The sequence below is a fragment of the Callorhinus ursinus genome, unplaced genomic scaffold (genome assembly GCF_003265705.2).
Source record: "Callorhinus ursinus isolate GAN/ISIS: 27379988/994484 unplaced genomic scaffold, GSC_fseal_2.0 scaffold16, whole genome shotgun sequence".
In the NCBI taxonomy this organism is placed as follows: domain Eukaryota; kingdom Metazoa; phylum Chordata; class Mammalia; order Carnivora; family Otariidae; genus Callorhinus; species Callorhinus ursinus.
The window spans coordinates 2,618,389-2,633,337 of NW_027397078.1; the positions used below are offsets into that span (position 1 = coordinate 2,618,389).

A 14,949-nucleotide genomic window follows, 5' to 3' on the forward strand; every position below is an offset into this window, starting at 1 on the left:
GTATTATGAAAACTTATATGCCAACAAATTGGACAACCTAGAAGAAATAGATACATTCCTAGAAACAATCTCCCAAAATTGATTCAGGAAGAAACAGAAAATTTGAACAGACCCATAACCAGCAAGGAAATTGAAGCAGTAATCAAAAAACTCCCAACAAACAAAAGTCCAGAACCAGATGGCTTCACAGGTGAATTCTACCAAACATTTAAAAAAGAGTTACTACTGGGGCGCCTGGGTGGTGCAGTCAGTTGAGCTTCCAACTCTTGGTTTCAGCTCAGGTTGTGATCTCAGGGTCGTGGGATGGAGCCCCTCATCAGGCTCCACACTCAGCACAGCGTCTGTTTAAGATTCTCTCTCCCCCTCCCCCCTCTCCCTTTGCCCCTACACACACACTCTCTCTCAAATAAATAAATAAATAAATCTAAAAAAAAATAATACTATTCCTTTCAAACTATTCTAAAAAGTAGAAGAGGAAGGAAAACTTCCAAATTCATTCTACAAGGCCAGCATTTCCCTGATACCAAAACCAGACAAGGACACTACAAAAAAAGAGAACTACAGGCCAATATCTCTGATGAACATAGATACAAAATCCTCAACAAAATATTAGCAAACTGAATCCAACAATATATTTTTAAAAATCCTAACCCTAACCCTAATCCACAGTCAAGTGAAATTTATTCCAGGGATGCAATGGTAGTTTAATATTCACAAACCAGTGAGTGTCATACATCACATTAACAAGAGAAAGGGTAAAAACCATATGATCATTTCAACAGATGCAGAAAAAGCATTTGACGAAGTACAACATCCATTCGTAACAAAAACTCTCAACAAAGAGGGTTTAGAGGGAACATGCTTCAACATAGTAAAGGCCATATATAAAAAAACTCACAGCTATCATATGACCTCACTGATATGAGGAATTCTTTTTTTTTTAAAGATTTTATTTATTTATTCATGAGAGACAGAGAGAGAGAGAGGCAGAGGGAGAAGCAGGCTCCCAATGTGGGACTCGATCCCAGGACTCCGGGATCATGACCTGAGCCGAAGGCAGACGCTTAACCATCTGAGCCACCCAGGCGCCCGATATGAGGAATTCTTAATCTCAGGAAACAAACTGAGGGTTGCTGGAGTAGGGGTGGGGTGGGAGGAATGGGGTGGCTGGGTGATAGACATTGGGGAGGGTATGTGCTATGGTGAGCGCTGTGAAGTGTGCAAGACTGTTGAATCACAGATCTGTACCTCTGAAACAAATAATGCAATATATGTTAAGAAAAAAAAAGAAGAAGAAGAAGATAGCAGGAGGGGAAGAATGAAGGGGGGTAAATCGGAGGGGGAGACGAACCATGAGAGATGATGGACTCTGAAAAACAAACTGAGGGTTCTAGAGGGGAGGGGGGTGGGGGGATGGGTGAGCCTGGTGATGGGTATTAAAGAGGGCACGTTCTGCGTGGAGCACTGGGTGTTATGCACAAACAATGAATCATGGAACACTATATCAAAAACTAATGATGTAATGTATGGTGATTAACATAACAATAAAAAAATTAAAAAAAAACCCTCACAGCTAACATCATAGTTAATGGTGAAAACCTGAAAGTTTTCCCTCTAAGATCAGGAACAAGACAGGATATCTGCTCTCACCACTTTTTTTTTTAAAGATTTTATTTATTTATTTGAGAGAGGGAGAGAGAGAGAGAGAGAGTACAAGTGGGGTGGAGCAGAGGGAGAAGGAGAAGTAGAACCCTGCTGAGCAGGGAGCCCACCGTGGGGCTCGAACCCAGGACCCTGGGATTATGACCTGAGCTGAAGGCATACGCTTAACTGACTGAGCCACCCAGGGACCCCAATCTCACCACTTTTATTCAACATCCTAGAAATCCCAGCCATAGCAATCAGACAATAAAAAGAAATAAAAGACATCCAAAGAAGTAAAATGTCACTATTTGCAGATGACATGATACTATATAAAGAAAACCCTAAAGACTTCACTAAAAAACTATTAGAACTGATAGATTCAGTAAAGTCGCAGGATACAAAAATCAATATACAGAAATCTGTTACATTTCCATACACTAATAATAAAGTAGCAGGAAGAGAAATTGAGAAAACAATCCCATTTATAATTGCACCAAAAAGAATAAAGTACCTGGGAAAAAATTTTACCAAGGAGGTAAAAGATCCATACTTCGAAAACTATAAAACATTGATTTAAAAAATTGAACATAACACAAACAAAAGGAATGACACACTAAGCTTATGGACTGGAATAATTAATATTGTTAAAATGTCCATATTAACCAAACTGAGCTAGCTATAGATTCAATGCAATCCCTATCAAAATACCAGGTACTTTTCGTGGAACTCAAATAATCCTAAACTTTGCATGGAACCACGAAAGGCCGCAAATAGCCAAAGCATCCTTGAGAAAGAAGAACGAAGCTAGAGGTATCACATTTCCTGATTTCAAACTATACTACAAGGCTGTAGTAATCAAAACAAAATAGTACTGGCACAAAAATAGACACATAGATCAACAGAACAAGATAGAGAGCCCAGAAATAAACCCACACCTATATGGTCAACTGAAAGGGAGGTAAGAATATAGAATGGGGAGAAAACCGTCTGTTTTCAGTAAATGGTGCTCAGAAAACTAGATAGCTACATGCAAAGGAATGAAAATGGGCCACTTTCTTACAACATACATAAAAATAAACTCAATGGATTAAAGATCTAATTGTGAGACCCGGAACCACAAAACTCCTAAAAGAAAACACAGGTAGTAATCTCTTGGACATTGATTGCCCTTAGCAACCTATTTATGGATATGTCTCCTGAGGCAAGAGAAACAAAAGCAAAATAAACTATTGGGACTATACCAAAATAAAAAGTTGGTTTTTTTTAAAGATTTTATTTATTTATTTGACAGAGAGAGACATAGCGAGAGAGGGAACACAAGCAGGGGGAGTGGGAGAGGGAGAGGCAGGCTTCCCACCGAGCAGAGAGCCCGATGTGGGGCTCAATCCCAGCACCCTGGGATCATGACCCGAGCCGAAGGCAGACGTTTAACGACTGAGCCACCCAGGCACCCCCCCAAAATAAAAAGTTTTTGCACAGCAAAGGAAAGCATCAACAAAACAAGAAGGCAAACTAGCGAACAGGAAAGGATATGGCAAATATATAATAGTCCAATAAGGGGTGAATATCCAAAATATACAAAGAACTTACACAATTCAACACCAAAAAACCCCAAAATCACCTATTAAAAACTAGGCAGAGAGGGACGCCTGGGTGGCTCAGTTGGTTAAGCGACTGCCTTCGGCTCAGGTCATGATCCTGGAGTCCCGGGATCGAGTCCCACATCGGGCTCCCTGCTCAGCGGGGGGTCTGCTTCTCCCTCTGACCCTCTTCCCTCTCATGTTCTCTGTCTCTCATTCTCTCTCTCTCAAATAAATAAATAAAATCTTAATAAATAAATAAATAAATAAATAAAAACTAGGCAGAGGACCTGAATAGATACTTTTCCAAAAAAAGACATACAGATGGCCAATCAGCACAAGACGAGATGCTCAACATCACTAATTATCAGGAAAGTGCCCATCAAAACCACAATGAGATACCACCTCACACCAGTCAGAATGGCTAGAATCATAAAGATAAGAAATAACAAGTGTGGGCGAGGCTGTGGAGAAAAGGGATCCCTCGTGCACTGTTGGTGGGAATGGAAATGGGTGCAATCACCATGGTAGACAGTATGGAGGTTACTCAAAAAATTAAAAATAGAATTACTCTCCATGATCCACTGATGCCACTACTGGGTATGTACCCAAAGAAAATGAAAATACTTATTCAAAAAGATATATGTACCCCTATGTTTACTGAAACATTATTTACAATAGTTAAGATTAAGGAAGCAGCCCAAGTGTCCATCAATAAATGAATGGATAAAGAAGATGTGGTACGTACACACGTACACACACACACACACACACACACACACACACACACACACTGGAATATTACTCAGCCATAAAAAAGAATGAAATCCTGGGGCTCCTGGCTGGCTCCGTTGGTGGGGGCTGTGACTCGATCTTGGGGTTATGGGTTCGAGCCCCATGTTGGGTATAGAGATTACTTAAAAATAAAATCTTAAAAAAAAGAACGGACAGGAGATCACACAAGGAAAACACTTTCCCAGAGCCACTGACTGGAAAAATGCAAGGGGCTGATTATTGTGCGTTTTTACAAGCAGTGGAGCTCAAAGACTGGAGTTTTAGAGGTCTGAGCCATGGCTGGTGTGGAGCCCAGCAGGGGCTACAGTGTTTCTGCAGAGAAGGAGGGTGGAGGCCTCGGGGCCTACAGCGTGCTCTGAGGATTCCCTGGGACACACTGGGAGAGATGGTTCCCCTTCTTGGAGGGCATCCGGGAGAGGTGGACTTGCCTCTCAGGGGCCAAAAGAGCCAGCAGGCACCAACGTGCTCCCCTGCCACTTAGCATAGGGGCAGAGACACCTGCTGAGGGCGGCTAACCTGGACACTGGCATTCTGTTAGGTTTTATGCTAAACTCCAAGCTCCTGCACACTGGTGCAAATGCCCTTTTGGGACAAACTGACCCCAGCCCCAGTGCATCAAGACCCATCCCCAGTGGACCAGTGAAGGACCGCACCATGCTGGGTCCCTACAGTTTGGAGTTTTGGAACTCAGCCGACCTGCCTGGGATAAAAGACAGGTGCACTGATCTGCCGGGCAGGCAGGTGGCCCGGACACTGACAGGGTGAAGGCAGGGATCTGAGGGACACCTGGGACACACGAGGGGAGAGTGTTCACTCTTCTGTGAGGGCTTCCCGGACAGCAACGGGCATGAATTCCCCTCTCCAGGGATGAGGGAGAGGACGGGTGCAATTTTTCTCCCCTGCTCATCAGCATCAGCCAACAGTGGAGGCCTGAGCCGCTTACACCAAGCCCCGCCCCTCTCTGCTCGGCAGGTGCTTCTTTACTAGGGCAAGTGTGCCTGAGACCCTGAGCAGCAGGCCCCTCCCCCAGAAGACCAGCACAAACCCCCCACATATACCACATCTCCTGACCACAGAGTGCTGCAAAGCTTCAGCTCTACTGGAAATAGCATCAGGTCTCTTTTAACAGGTAGACCCTGGAGCACACATAGTTAAAACTCGCCATACTCTGGCTAAGGTCCAAACACTGCCCCCCACTGCAGGCAAAGAGAAACTCCGCAGAGGACTGACTGGAGGGGAAGAGCGGTGAAAACACAGCAGCAGAGTGCAAACAGTATACACAAGGGACACTTCCTGAAGCACCAGGCCCTAGACAGTGTATGACCTCTTCTTCATTAAGCCATTACTCTCGGAAGCAAGAAACATTACAGGCTCTCCTAACACACAGAAGAAAACAGAGACCGAGGGGCGCCTGGGTGGCTCAGTCAGTTAAGCGTCTGCTTTCGGCTCAGGTCATGATCTCAGGGTCCTGGGATCGAGCCCCACATCAGGCTCTGCAGTCAGCGGGGAGTCTGCTTCTCCCTCTCCCTCTGCCCCTCCCCACTGCTTGTGCTCTCTCTCTCTGTCTCAACTAAATAAATAAAATCTTAAAAAAAAAAAAAACAGAGACCTAAACGAAATGCCAAGATGGAGGATTCATCTCAAAAGAAAGAACAAGACAAGGTCACGTTCAGGGATCTAATTGAAATGGATATAAAGTAATATGCCTGATGCAGAATTCAAAGCAACAATCATAAGGAAACTAGCTGGGCTTGAGAAACCTTGACCTAAAAACTAGTCAGGCCAAAATAAAAAATGCTATAACTGAGATGTGAAATGGATTGGATGTAATGACCACAAGGATGGAAGAAGCAGAGGAATGAATAAATGATATAGAAGATAAAATTATGGAAAATAATGAAGCTGAAAATAGGGAAAGAAAAATATTGGATCGTGAATGTAGAATTGGGAACTCAGCAACTCCATGAAGCATAATAACATTCATATTATAGGAGTCCCAGAAGAAGAAGAAGAGAGAAAATGAGGCAGAGGTTTATTTGAAGAAATTATAGGTGAAAACTTCCTTAATCTGGGGAAGGAAACAGACATCCAAATCCAGAAGGCATAGAGAACTCCATCAGAATCAACAAAAGCAGGCCAACACCAAGACACATTGTAGTAAAATTTGCAAAATACAGAGATAAGGAAAAAATCCTAAAAGCAGCAAGGGAAAAGAAGTCCCTAACTTATAAGGGAAGACAAATAAGGTTAGCAGCAGATTTTGCCACGGAAACCCGGCAGGCCAGAAGAGAGGGGCAGGATATATTCAATGTGCTAAATGGGAAAAATATGCAGACAAGAATACTCTATCCAGCAAGGCTGTCATTCAGAATAGAAGGAGAGATAGTTTCCCAGACAAACAAAAACTAAAGGAGTTCGAGACCACTAAACCAGCCCTGCAAGGAATATTAAAGGGGACTCTTTGTGTGGGAAAGACAGACCAAAAGCAACAAAGACTAGAAAGGAAAAGAGAAAAGCTCCAGAAACAACTACTTAACAAATAATACAATGGCAACAAATTCATATCTATCAATAATCACTCTGAATGTAAATGGGCTACATGCCCCAATCAAGAGACATAGGGTATCAGAACGGATAAAAAAAAAAAAAAACAAAAAACAAGACAGTCATTTTAGACCCAAAGACACCACTGGATTAAAAGGGAGGGAGTGGGGAACCATTTATCATGCTGACAGACATCAAAAAAAGTTGAAGTAGCCATACTTATAACAGACAAACTAGATTTTAAAACAGACTGTAACAAGAGATGAAGAAGGGCATTAAATATAATTAAGGGGTCTATCCATCAAGAAGATCTAACAATTTTAAGTATTTATGCCCCCAACCTGGGAGCACCCAAATATATAAATCAATTAATAACAAACATAAAGAAGCTCATTGATAATAACATAATAACCGTAGGGGACTTTAACACCCCACTTACAGCAACGGACAGATCATCTAAGCAGAAGATCAACAAGGAAACATGGGCTTTGAATAACACACTGGACCAGATGGACTTAACAGATACATTCAAAACATTTCATGCTAAAGCAGCCAAATATACATTCTTTTCGAGTGCACATGGGATATTCTCCAGAACAGATCACATACTGGGTCACAAATCAGGCCTTAACCAGTACAAAGAGATTTAGATCACACCATGCATATTTTCAGACCACGATGTTGTGAAACTTGAAGTCAACCACAAGAAAAAAAATGTGGAAAGAAGACAAATACATGGAGGTTAAAGAATATCCTACTAAAGAATGAATGAGTTAACCAGGAAATTAAAGAAGAATTTTAAAAATACATGGAACCAAATGAAAATGAAAACACATTAGTCCAAAACCTCTGCAGCAAAAGCAGTCCTAAGAAGGAAGTACATAGCAATACAGGCCTGCCCCCAGAAGCAAGAAAAATCTCAAATATAGAACCTAACCTTACACCTAAAGGAGCTAGAAAAAGAACGGCAAATGAAGTCTAAAGCCAGCTGAAGAAGGGAAGTAATAAAGATTAGAGCAGAAATAAATGATATAGAAACAAAAAAAAAGTAGAATAGATCAATGAACCTAGGAGCTGGTTCTTTCAAAGAATTAACAAAATTGATAAACCCCTAGCCAGACTTCTCAAAAAGAAGAGAATGGACTTAAATAAAATCACAAATGAGAGAGGAGAGATCGTGACAAATACCACAGAAATACAATTATAAGAGAATATTATGAAAAATTATATGCCAACAAATTGGGCAATCTGGAAGAAACAGATAGATTCCTAACCAAAACTGAAACAGGAAGAAAGAGAAAATTTGAACAGACCAATAACCAGCAAACAAATTGAATCAGGAATCAAAAATCTCCCAATAAACAAAACCAGGGCCAGATGGCTTCCCAGGGGAATTCTACCAGACATTTAAAGAAGAGTTAATAATGGAACACTGCATCAAAAACTAATGATGTAATATATGGTGATTAACATAACAATAAAAAAAATTAAAAAAAAAATAAAGAAGAGTTAATAGCTACTCTTCAAAAACTATCCCAAAAAATATAAATGGAAGGAAAACTTCCAAACTTATTCTACAAGGCCAGTATTACCTTGACTCCAAAACCAAAGACCCCACTAAAATGAATTACAGGCCAATATCCCTGATGAACATGGATGCAAAAATTCTCAACAACATACTAGCAAATCAAATCCAACAGTACCTTAAAGGAATCATTCACCATGATCAAGTGGGATTTATTCCTGGGCTGCAAGGGTGGGTCAATAACTGCAAATTGATCAACATGATACACCACATTAAAAAAAGAAAGGGTAAAAACCATATGATCCTGTCAATAGATGCAGAAAAATAATGTGACAAAATACAGCACCCTCTCTTGATAAAAACACTCAAGAAAGCAGGGTAGAAGGAACATACCTCAACATCATAAAGGTCACATATGAAAGACCTAGAGCTAACGTCATCCTAAGTGGGGAAAAACTGAGAGTTTAACCCCCAATGTCAGAAACAAAGACAGGGATGCCCACTCTCACCAATGTTAATTAACATAGTACTGGAAGTTCTAGTCTCAGCAGTCAGACAACAAAAAGAAATAAAAGGCATCCAAATCAGCAAAGAAGAAGTCAAACTTTCACTATTTGCAGACAACATGATACTGTATGTAGAAAACCTGAAAGACTCCACCATAAAACTGCTAGAACTGATACACAAATTCAGTAAAGTCACAGGATACAAAATCAACATACAAAAATCTGTTGCATTTCTATACACCAATAATGAAGCAGCAGAAAGAGAAATCAAGAAATCAACCCCATTTACAATTGCACAAAAACCATAAGATACCTAGGAATAAACCTAACCAAAGAGGTAAAGGATCTGTACTCTGAAAACTATAGAACACTTATGAAGGAAATTGAAGAGGACATAAAGAAATGGGAAAACATTCCATGCTCACGGATTGGAAGAACAAACACTATTAAAATGTCTTTACTACCCAAAGCAATCTACACATTTAATGCAAGCCCAATCAAATAGCATTGGGCTTGCATTTTTCACAGAGCAGGAACAAACAATTCTGAAATTTGTATGGAACCAGAAAAGACCCCGAATAGACAAAGCAATCCTGAAAAAGAAAAGCAAAACTGGAGGCATCACAATTCCAGACTTCAAGCTCTATTACAAAGCTGTAGTCAGGGTGCCCGGGTGGCTCAGTCGGTTAGGCGGTTGCCTTCGGCTCAGGTCATGATCCCAGGGTCCTGGGATCGAGCCCCACATCGGGCTCCTGCTCAGCGGGGAGTCTGCTTCTCCCTCTCCCTCTGCCTCCTGCTCTGCCTACTTGTGCTCTCTCTCTAGCTCTCGTTCAAATAAATAAATAAAATCTTAAAAAAAAAGCTGTAGTCATCAAGACAGTATGGTACTGGCACAGAAACAGACACAGAAATCAATGGAACAGAAGAGAGAGCCCCGAAATGGACCCACAACTATATGGTCAACTAATCTTCAACAAAGCAGGAAAGAATATCCAATGGAAAAAAGTCTCTTCAACAAACAGTGTTGGGAAAACCGGACAGCCACATGCAGAAGAATGAAACTGGACCACTTTCTTACACCATCCACAAAAATAAACTCAAAATGGATGAAAGACCTAAATGTGAGACAGGAATCCATGAAAATCCTAGAGGAGAACACAGGCAGCAACTTCTTTGACCTTGGCCACAGCTACTTTTTACTAGACACATCTCTGGAGGCAAGGGAAACAAAAGCAAAAATGAACTACTGGGACTTCATTAAGACAAAAAGCTTCAGCACAGCAAAAGAAACAATCAACAAAACTAAAAGGCAACATACAGAATGGGAGAAGATATTTGCAAATGACATATCAGATAAAGGGCTAGTATCCAAAATCTATAAAGAACTTATCAAGCTCAACACCCGTAAAACAAATATCCAGTTAAGAAATGGGCAGAAACATGAATAGACATTTCTCCAAAGAAGACATCCAGATGGCTAACAGACACATGAAAAGATGCTCAACATCACTCATCATCAGGGAAATACAAATCAAAACCACCGTGAGATACCACCTCACACCTGTCAGAATGGCTAAGATTAACAACACAGGAAACAACAGATGTTGGCGAAGATGTGGAGAAAGGGGAACCCTCTTGCACTGTTGGTGGGAATGCAAGCTGGTGCAGCCACTCTGGCAAACAGTAGGGAGGTTCCTCAAAAAGTTAAAAATAGAACTGCCATATGACCCAACAATTGCACTACTGGGTATTCGCCCAAAGGATACAAAAGTACTGATTCGAAGGGGTACCTGCATCCCAATGTTTATAGCAGCAATGTCCCACAGTAGTCAAATTATGGAAAGAGCCCAAGACATCCATCAACTAACGAACGGATAAATTAGACATGATATATATATCTATATCTCTCTCTCTATGTAGTGAAATATCTATATATATAATGGAGTATCTATCTATCTATACATATAAATATAGATATATAACGGAATATTATTGAGCCATAAAAAAGAATGAAACCTTGCCATTTACAATGGTGTGGCCAGAGCTAGAGAGTATTATGATAAGCGAAATAAGTCAGATAGGGAAAGTCAAATACCACATGATTTCACATATATGTGGAATCTGAAAAATAAAACAAACAAATCAAAAAACCAAAAAAAGATCCTTAAATACAGAGAACAAACTGATGGTTGCCAGAAGGGAGGCCGATGGGGTAATGGTAAAACAGATTAAGGGGGATTAGGAGTACAAACTCCCAGGTATAAAATAAATAAGTCATAGGATGAAAGGTACAGCCTAGGCAACAGAATCAACAATACTGTAATAACATAGTACGGTGACAGACGGGGATTACACTTATTGTGATATTTAGTAACGTATAAAACTTTCCAATCAATATGTTGTCCATCTGAGGGGTGCCTGGGTTAAACAGGCGGTTAAACATCTGACTCTTGATTTCGGCTCAGGTCATGATCACAGGGTTGTAAGATTGAGCCCTGTGTTGGGCTCCATGCTGGGCGTGGAGCCCGCTTAAGATTCTCTCTCTCCCCCTGCCCCTCTCTGCAAGCCCCCTCTAAAAAAAATATGTTGTATATCTGCAAGTAATATAACATGGTATGTTAATTATCCTTCCATAAAGAAATCCATAAACTAAGATAAATAAAGCAGCAATGGGCAAGAGAAGAAAATTCACACAAGGGAAAAGAATGACCAATAAAACTTCTCTGATTATGCTGCTTGCTTAAAGAACAAGTCATACAAATTAATGAGTTACTATCTTTCATTCTAGATTCCTGGCCCTGGGTACCTCTTCCTCCTCACCTCACAGGAGTTGTCACATCTCCCCACAGCTCGAGCCAGGGATGGCCCAGGAGAACTCCAGTTGGCTGGCATGTTCCTGTTGGGCATCAGCCCTCCAGCTCTCTTGCTGATGCTCCTCCCACGAGCCTGAAGCCAAGTGGGCTCCGTGGACTCAATCAGAGCTGAGCTGCTGAGGCCAGAAGACAGTTCCTGCAGCCTCCACTGTGGGGTCTGGCCCACAGGCTCAACAGAGACTCCAAGAAACCTGGAAAGACAGGGTCCACATGGTCAGTCATTCAGCATTGACCCCACAAATGCTTCCTGGGGGCACAAAAGTACAGTTCCTGGCCTTGGATACTGTGGGATAGATGAAGTCCAGCCAACACCCATTCTAGACATTCATCAAAATGGAATATGAGCAAGAAGACCATGACATTTGGACGAACATTCTTTAAGCCTTAAATTCTCACTCTGCCAACTTTTAGCTATGAGAATATAAAAATGTTTCTTCACTTTTCAAAATGAGTCAAACTATTCACCTCAAGGGGTTGTGAAAATTAAATGAGATGACGTTTATAAGGCACTTGGCAGCAGGCTGGCCCCAGGAAACATTTAATTCAGATTAGCAAGTATTGTCATTACAAGGGATCAGGCAATATGCAGAAGTAGGTACCTCACTTAATTTGCACAACGATCCTCTCACCCATGTGTTGCCCTAATTATTATTATTTCATTTTATGCACACAGAAACAGAGGCCTAGTGATATTAAGTCAAAGCCAGTCTACCTGGCTTCAAAATTTACATTCTCAACACTATAATTTTCAGTATCCTTTGTGTGGTAGGCTTAAAATAAACATGGTTCTGTTTAACAGATGTTGAAAACATGACTGTGATTTGGAACTAAAAAAAAGTAGAGTTTCTTAAAACAGAAGAGATAGGCCATAAGGAAAATGCTAATAGCCTGAGACTCCAATGTCCTACCTACCTCAAAATATGCAGAGATAAAACTGTTTCTCCTTTTACAGGATCTAGGGAGGAGAGGGTGTCTCTGTGTCTATATTTAGAAACAATTTTATTCTGATCAACTAATAAAAGCACTACAGATTTAGTCATTCTTGTTGGGAAGGGGAAAGTGTCCTTTATAAAATGGAGAGGAACTTAATTAAGAAAAACAGAAGTAAGAAATGGGATAAAGAAGAAACAAGAGGGCGCCTGGGTGGCTCAGTTGGTTAAGCGACTGCCTTCGGCTCGGGTCATGATCCTGGGGTCCCGGGATCGAGTCCCGCATCGGGCTCCCTGCTCAGCGGGGAGTCTGCTTCTCCCTCTGACCCTCTTCCCTCTCGTGCTCTCTCTCATTCTCTCTCTCTCTCTCAAATAAATAAATAAAATCTTTAAAAAAAAAAAGAAGAAACAAGAAAGTAAAAAAGGAATAAAATAAAAGGCATGAACAAGTTGAATTTTAAACACATAAACATGATGTTATATCAAAGAAAGAGAGACTATGCTTTCTTTCCTTATGCCCATGGAACTTGTACAGAATTCCATTAGCTATGTTGGCCACGAAGAAAATCTGGTAGGGGCACCTGGGTGGCTCAGTCACTTAAGTTAAGCGACTGACTCTTGGTTCCGGCTCAGGTCATGATCTCATGGGTCCTGGGATCGAGCCCCATGTAGGGCTCTGTGCTCAGTGGGGAGGTTGCTTGAAAGATTCTCTCCCTCTGACCCTCACCTCGCTCACTCACTCTCTCTCTCTCTCTAATAAATAAATCTTAAAAAAAAAAAGAAAATCTGGCAGATGTTTTAATGTTGGGAATTGACAGGCTACATGGTCTGATCATAACATAAGACGTTCAATATCATTAGTCATTACAGAAATGCAAAGCAAAACCAAAATATTCCCTTCGTTAGGAGACCGCTTCACATCCATGAGGATGGCTAAAATAAGGGATAAAGAAAGACAGTAACAGGTATTGGTGAGATGTGAATAAATTGGAGCTCTCATATACTGCTGGTAGAAATGGAAAATGGTATAGCCACTCTGAAAGTCTGGCAGTTCCTCAAAATGTTACCCACAGAGTCACCATATGATCCAGCAATTCCACTCCTAGGTACCACGCCAAGAGAAATGGAAACACATGTCCACTCCAAAACTTACATACACAACTATTCACAGCAGTATTATTCATAGTAGCCAAAAAGTGGAAACTACCTAAATGTCCATCAACTGAAAATGGATAAACAAAATTTAGTATATCCATACAATGGAATATTATTTTACAATTAAAAAGAAGTATTGATACGTGCTACAACATGAATAAACCTTGAAGTCATTATCTTTTTTTTAAAGATTTTATTTATTTATTTGACAGAGAGAGACACAGCGAGAGAGAACACAAGCAGAGGGAGTGGGAGAGGGAGAAGCAGGCTTCCCGTTGAGCAGGGAGCTTAATGCGGGGCTCGATCCCAGAACCCTGGGATCACGACCCGAGCCGAAGGCAGATGCTTAACGACTGAGCCACCCAGGCGCCCCCCTTGAAGTCATTATCTTATGTGAAAGAAGCCAGTCACAAAAGACCATATATTTTATGATTCCATTTATGTGAAATATTTAGAATAGGTAAATACACAGACACAGAAAATTGGTTAGTAGTTGCCTAGTCTGGGGGTGTGGGATGGCAGGAATGGTGAATGTCTGCTAAGGTGCATAAGGTTTCTTTTCAGGGGTATTGAAAATGTCCTAAAATTAGATTGTGGTCATGACTGTACAGCTCTGTGAATGCACTAATAACCTCTGAACTGTATGCTCTAAAAGAATGAATTTTATGGTACTGGAATATATCTAAATCTATTTTGTATATCTAAATAAATCTGTTTTAAAAGAAATGGAAGACTTGCCTAAATAACCCAGGATCGAAGTGGGAAGTCAGTACAGAAGCTACACAATTATTACCAGAAGTCATGGAACACACTAAAGTCATACAGAGTGAAACGTATAGCTTTAAATGGTTTGATTTTAATTAAAAATAAATATAACAAAAAAGAGCTATGTATTCAGCCTAAAACATTAGAATTAGGAAAAGCAAAACTAGGCAAAGCCCCCCCAAATAAACTAATCATTAATAAAAATAAAATCTTAAATAATTCAAATAAATATAATAGGGGGTTTAAAGAAAACAAAGAGCTGGTCCTTTAAAATGACCAATGTCATAGATAACCCCTAGCAAATCAGATAAAGGGGAAGAGTTGGGGTTTTTTTAAAGATTTTACTTATTTATTTATTTGAGAGAGAGAGTGTGTGTGAGAGAGAGAGCACAAGCAGGGGGAGCTGCAGCTTCTCCCTTCTCCCTCTCCCACTCCCCCTGCTTGCGTTCGTTCCCTCTCTTGCTGCCTCGATCTCTGTCAAATAAATAAATAAAATCTTAAAAAAAAAAAAGAATACACATTCTCTTCAAGCACCCATGCAACATTCTCCAAGACATACCACACCCAGGGACATAAAACAAACCTCCGTAAGTTGAAATCACATGATATACATCCTCTAATATCACCAAATTA

At 40.6% G+C, this 14,949-nt stretch overlaps 1 protein-coding gene across 3 annotated transcripts in view; it reads right to left on the reverse strand.

Annotated features, from left to right (window-relative positions):
* ZNF81 (zinc finger protein 81) overlaps positions 1-14,949 on the reverse strand; it is a 129,928-nt gene that overhangs the window by 112,979 nt on the left and 2,000 nt on the right. For all 3 annotated transcript variants that reach the window (XR_012381013.1, XR_012381012.1, XM_025857940.2), the window contains exon 3: positions 11,415-11,658. Coding sequence is in view for 1 of the 3 variants with exons in the window: in XM_025857940.2 (XP_025713725.2) it covers positions 11,415-11,501 (87 nt within the window). In the remaining 2 variants the exon portion in view is untranslated. The remainder of the gene's footprint in view (positions 1-11,414; positions 11,659-14,949) is intronic.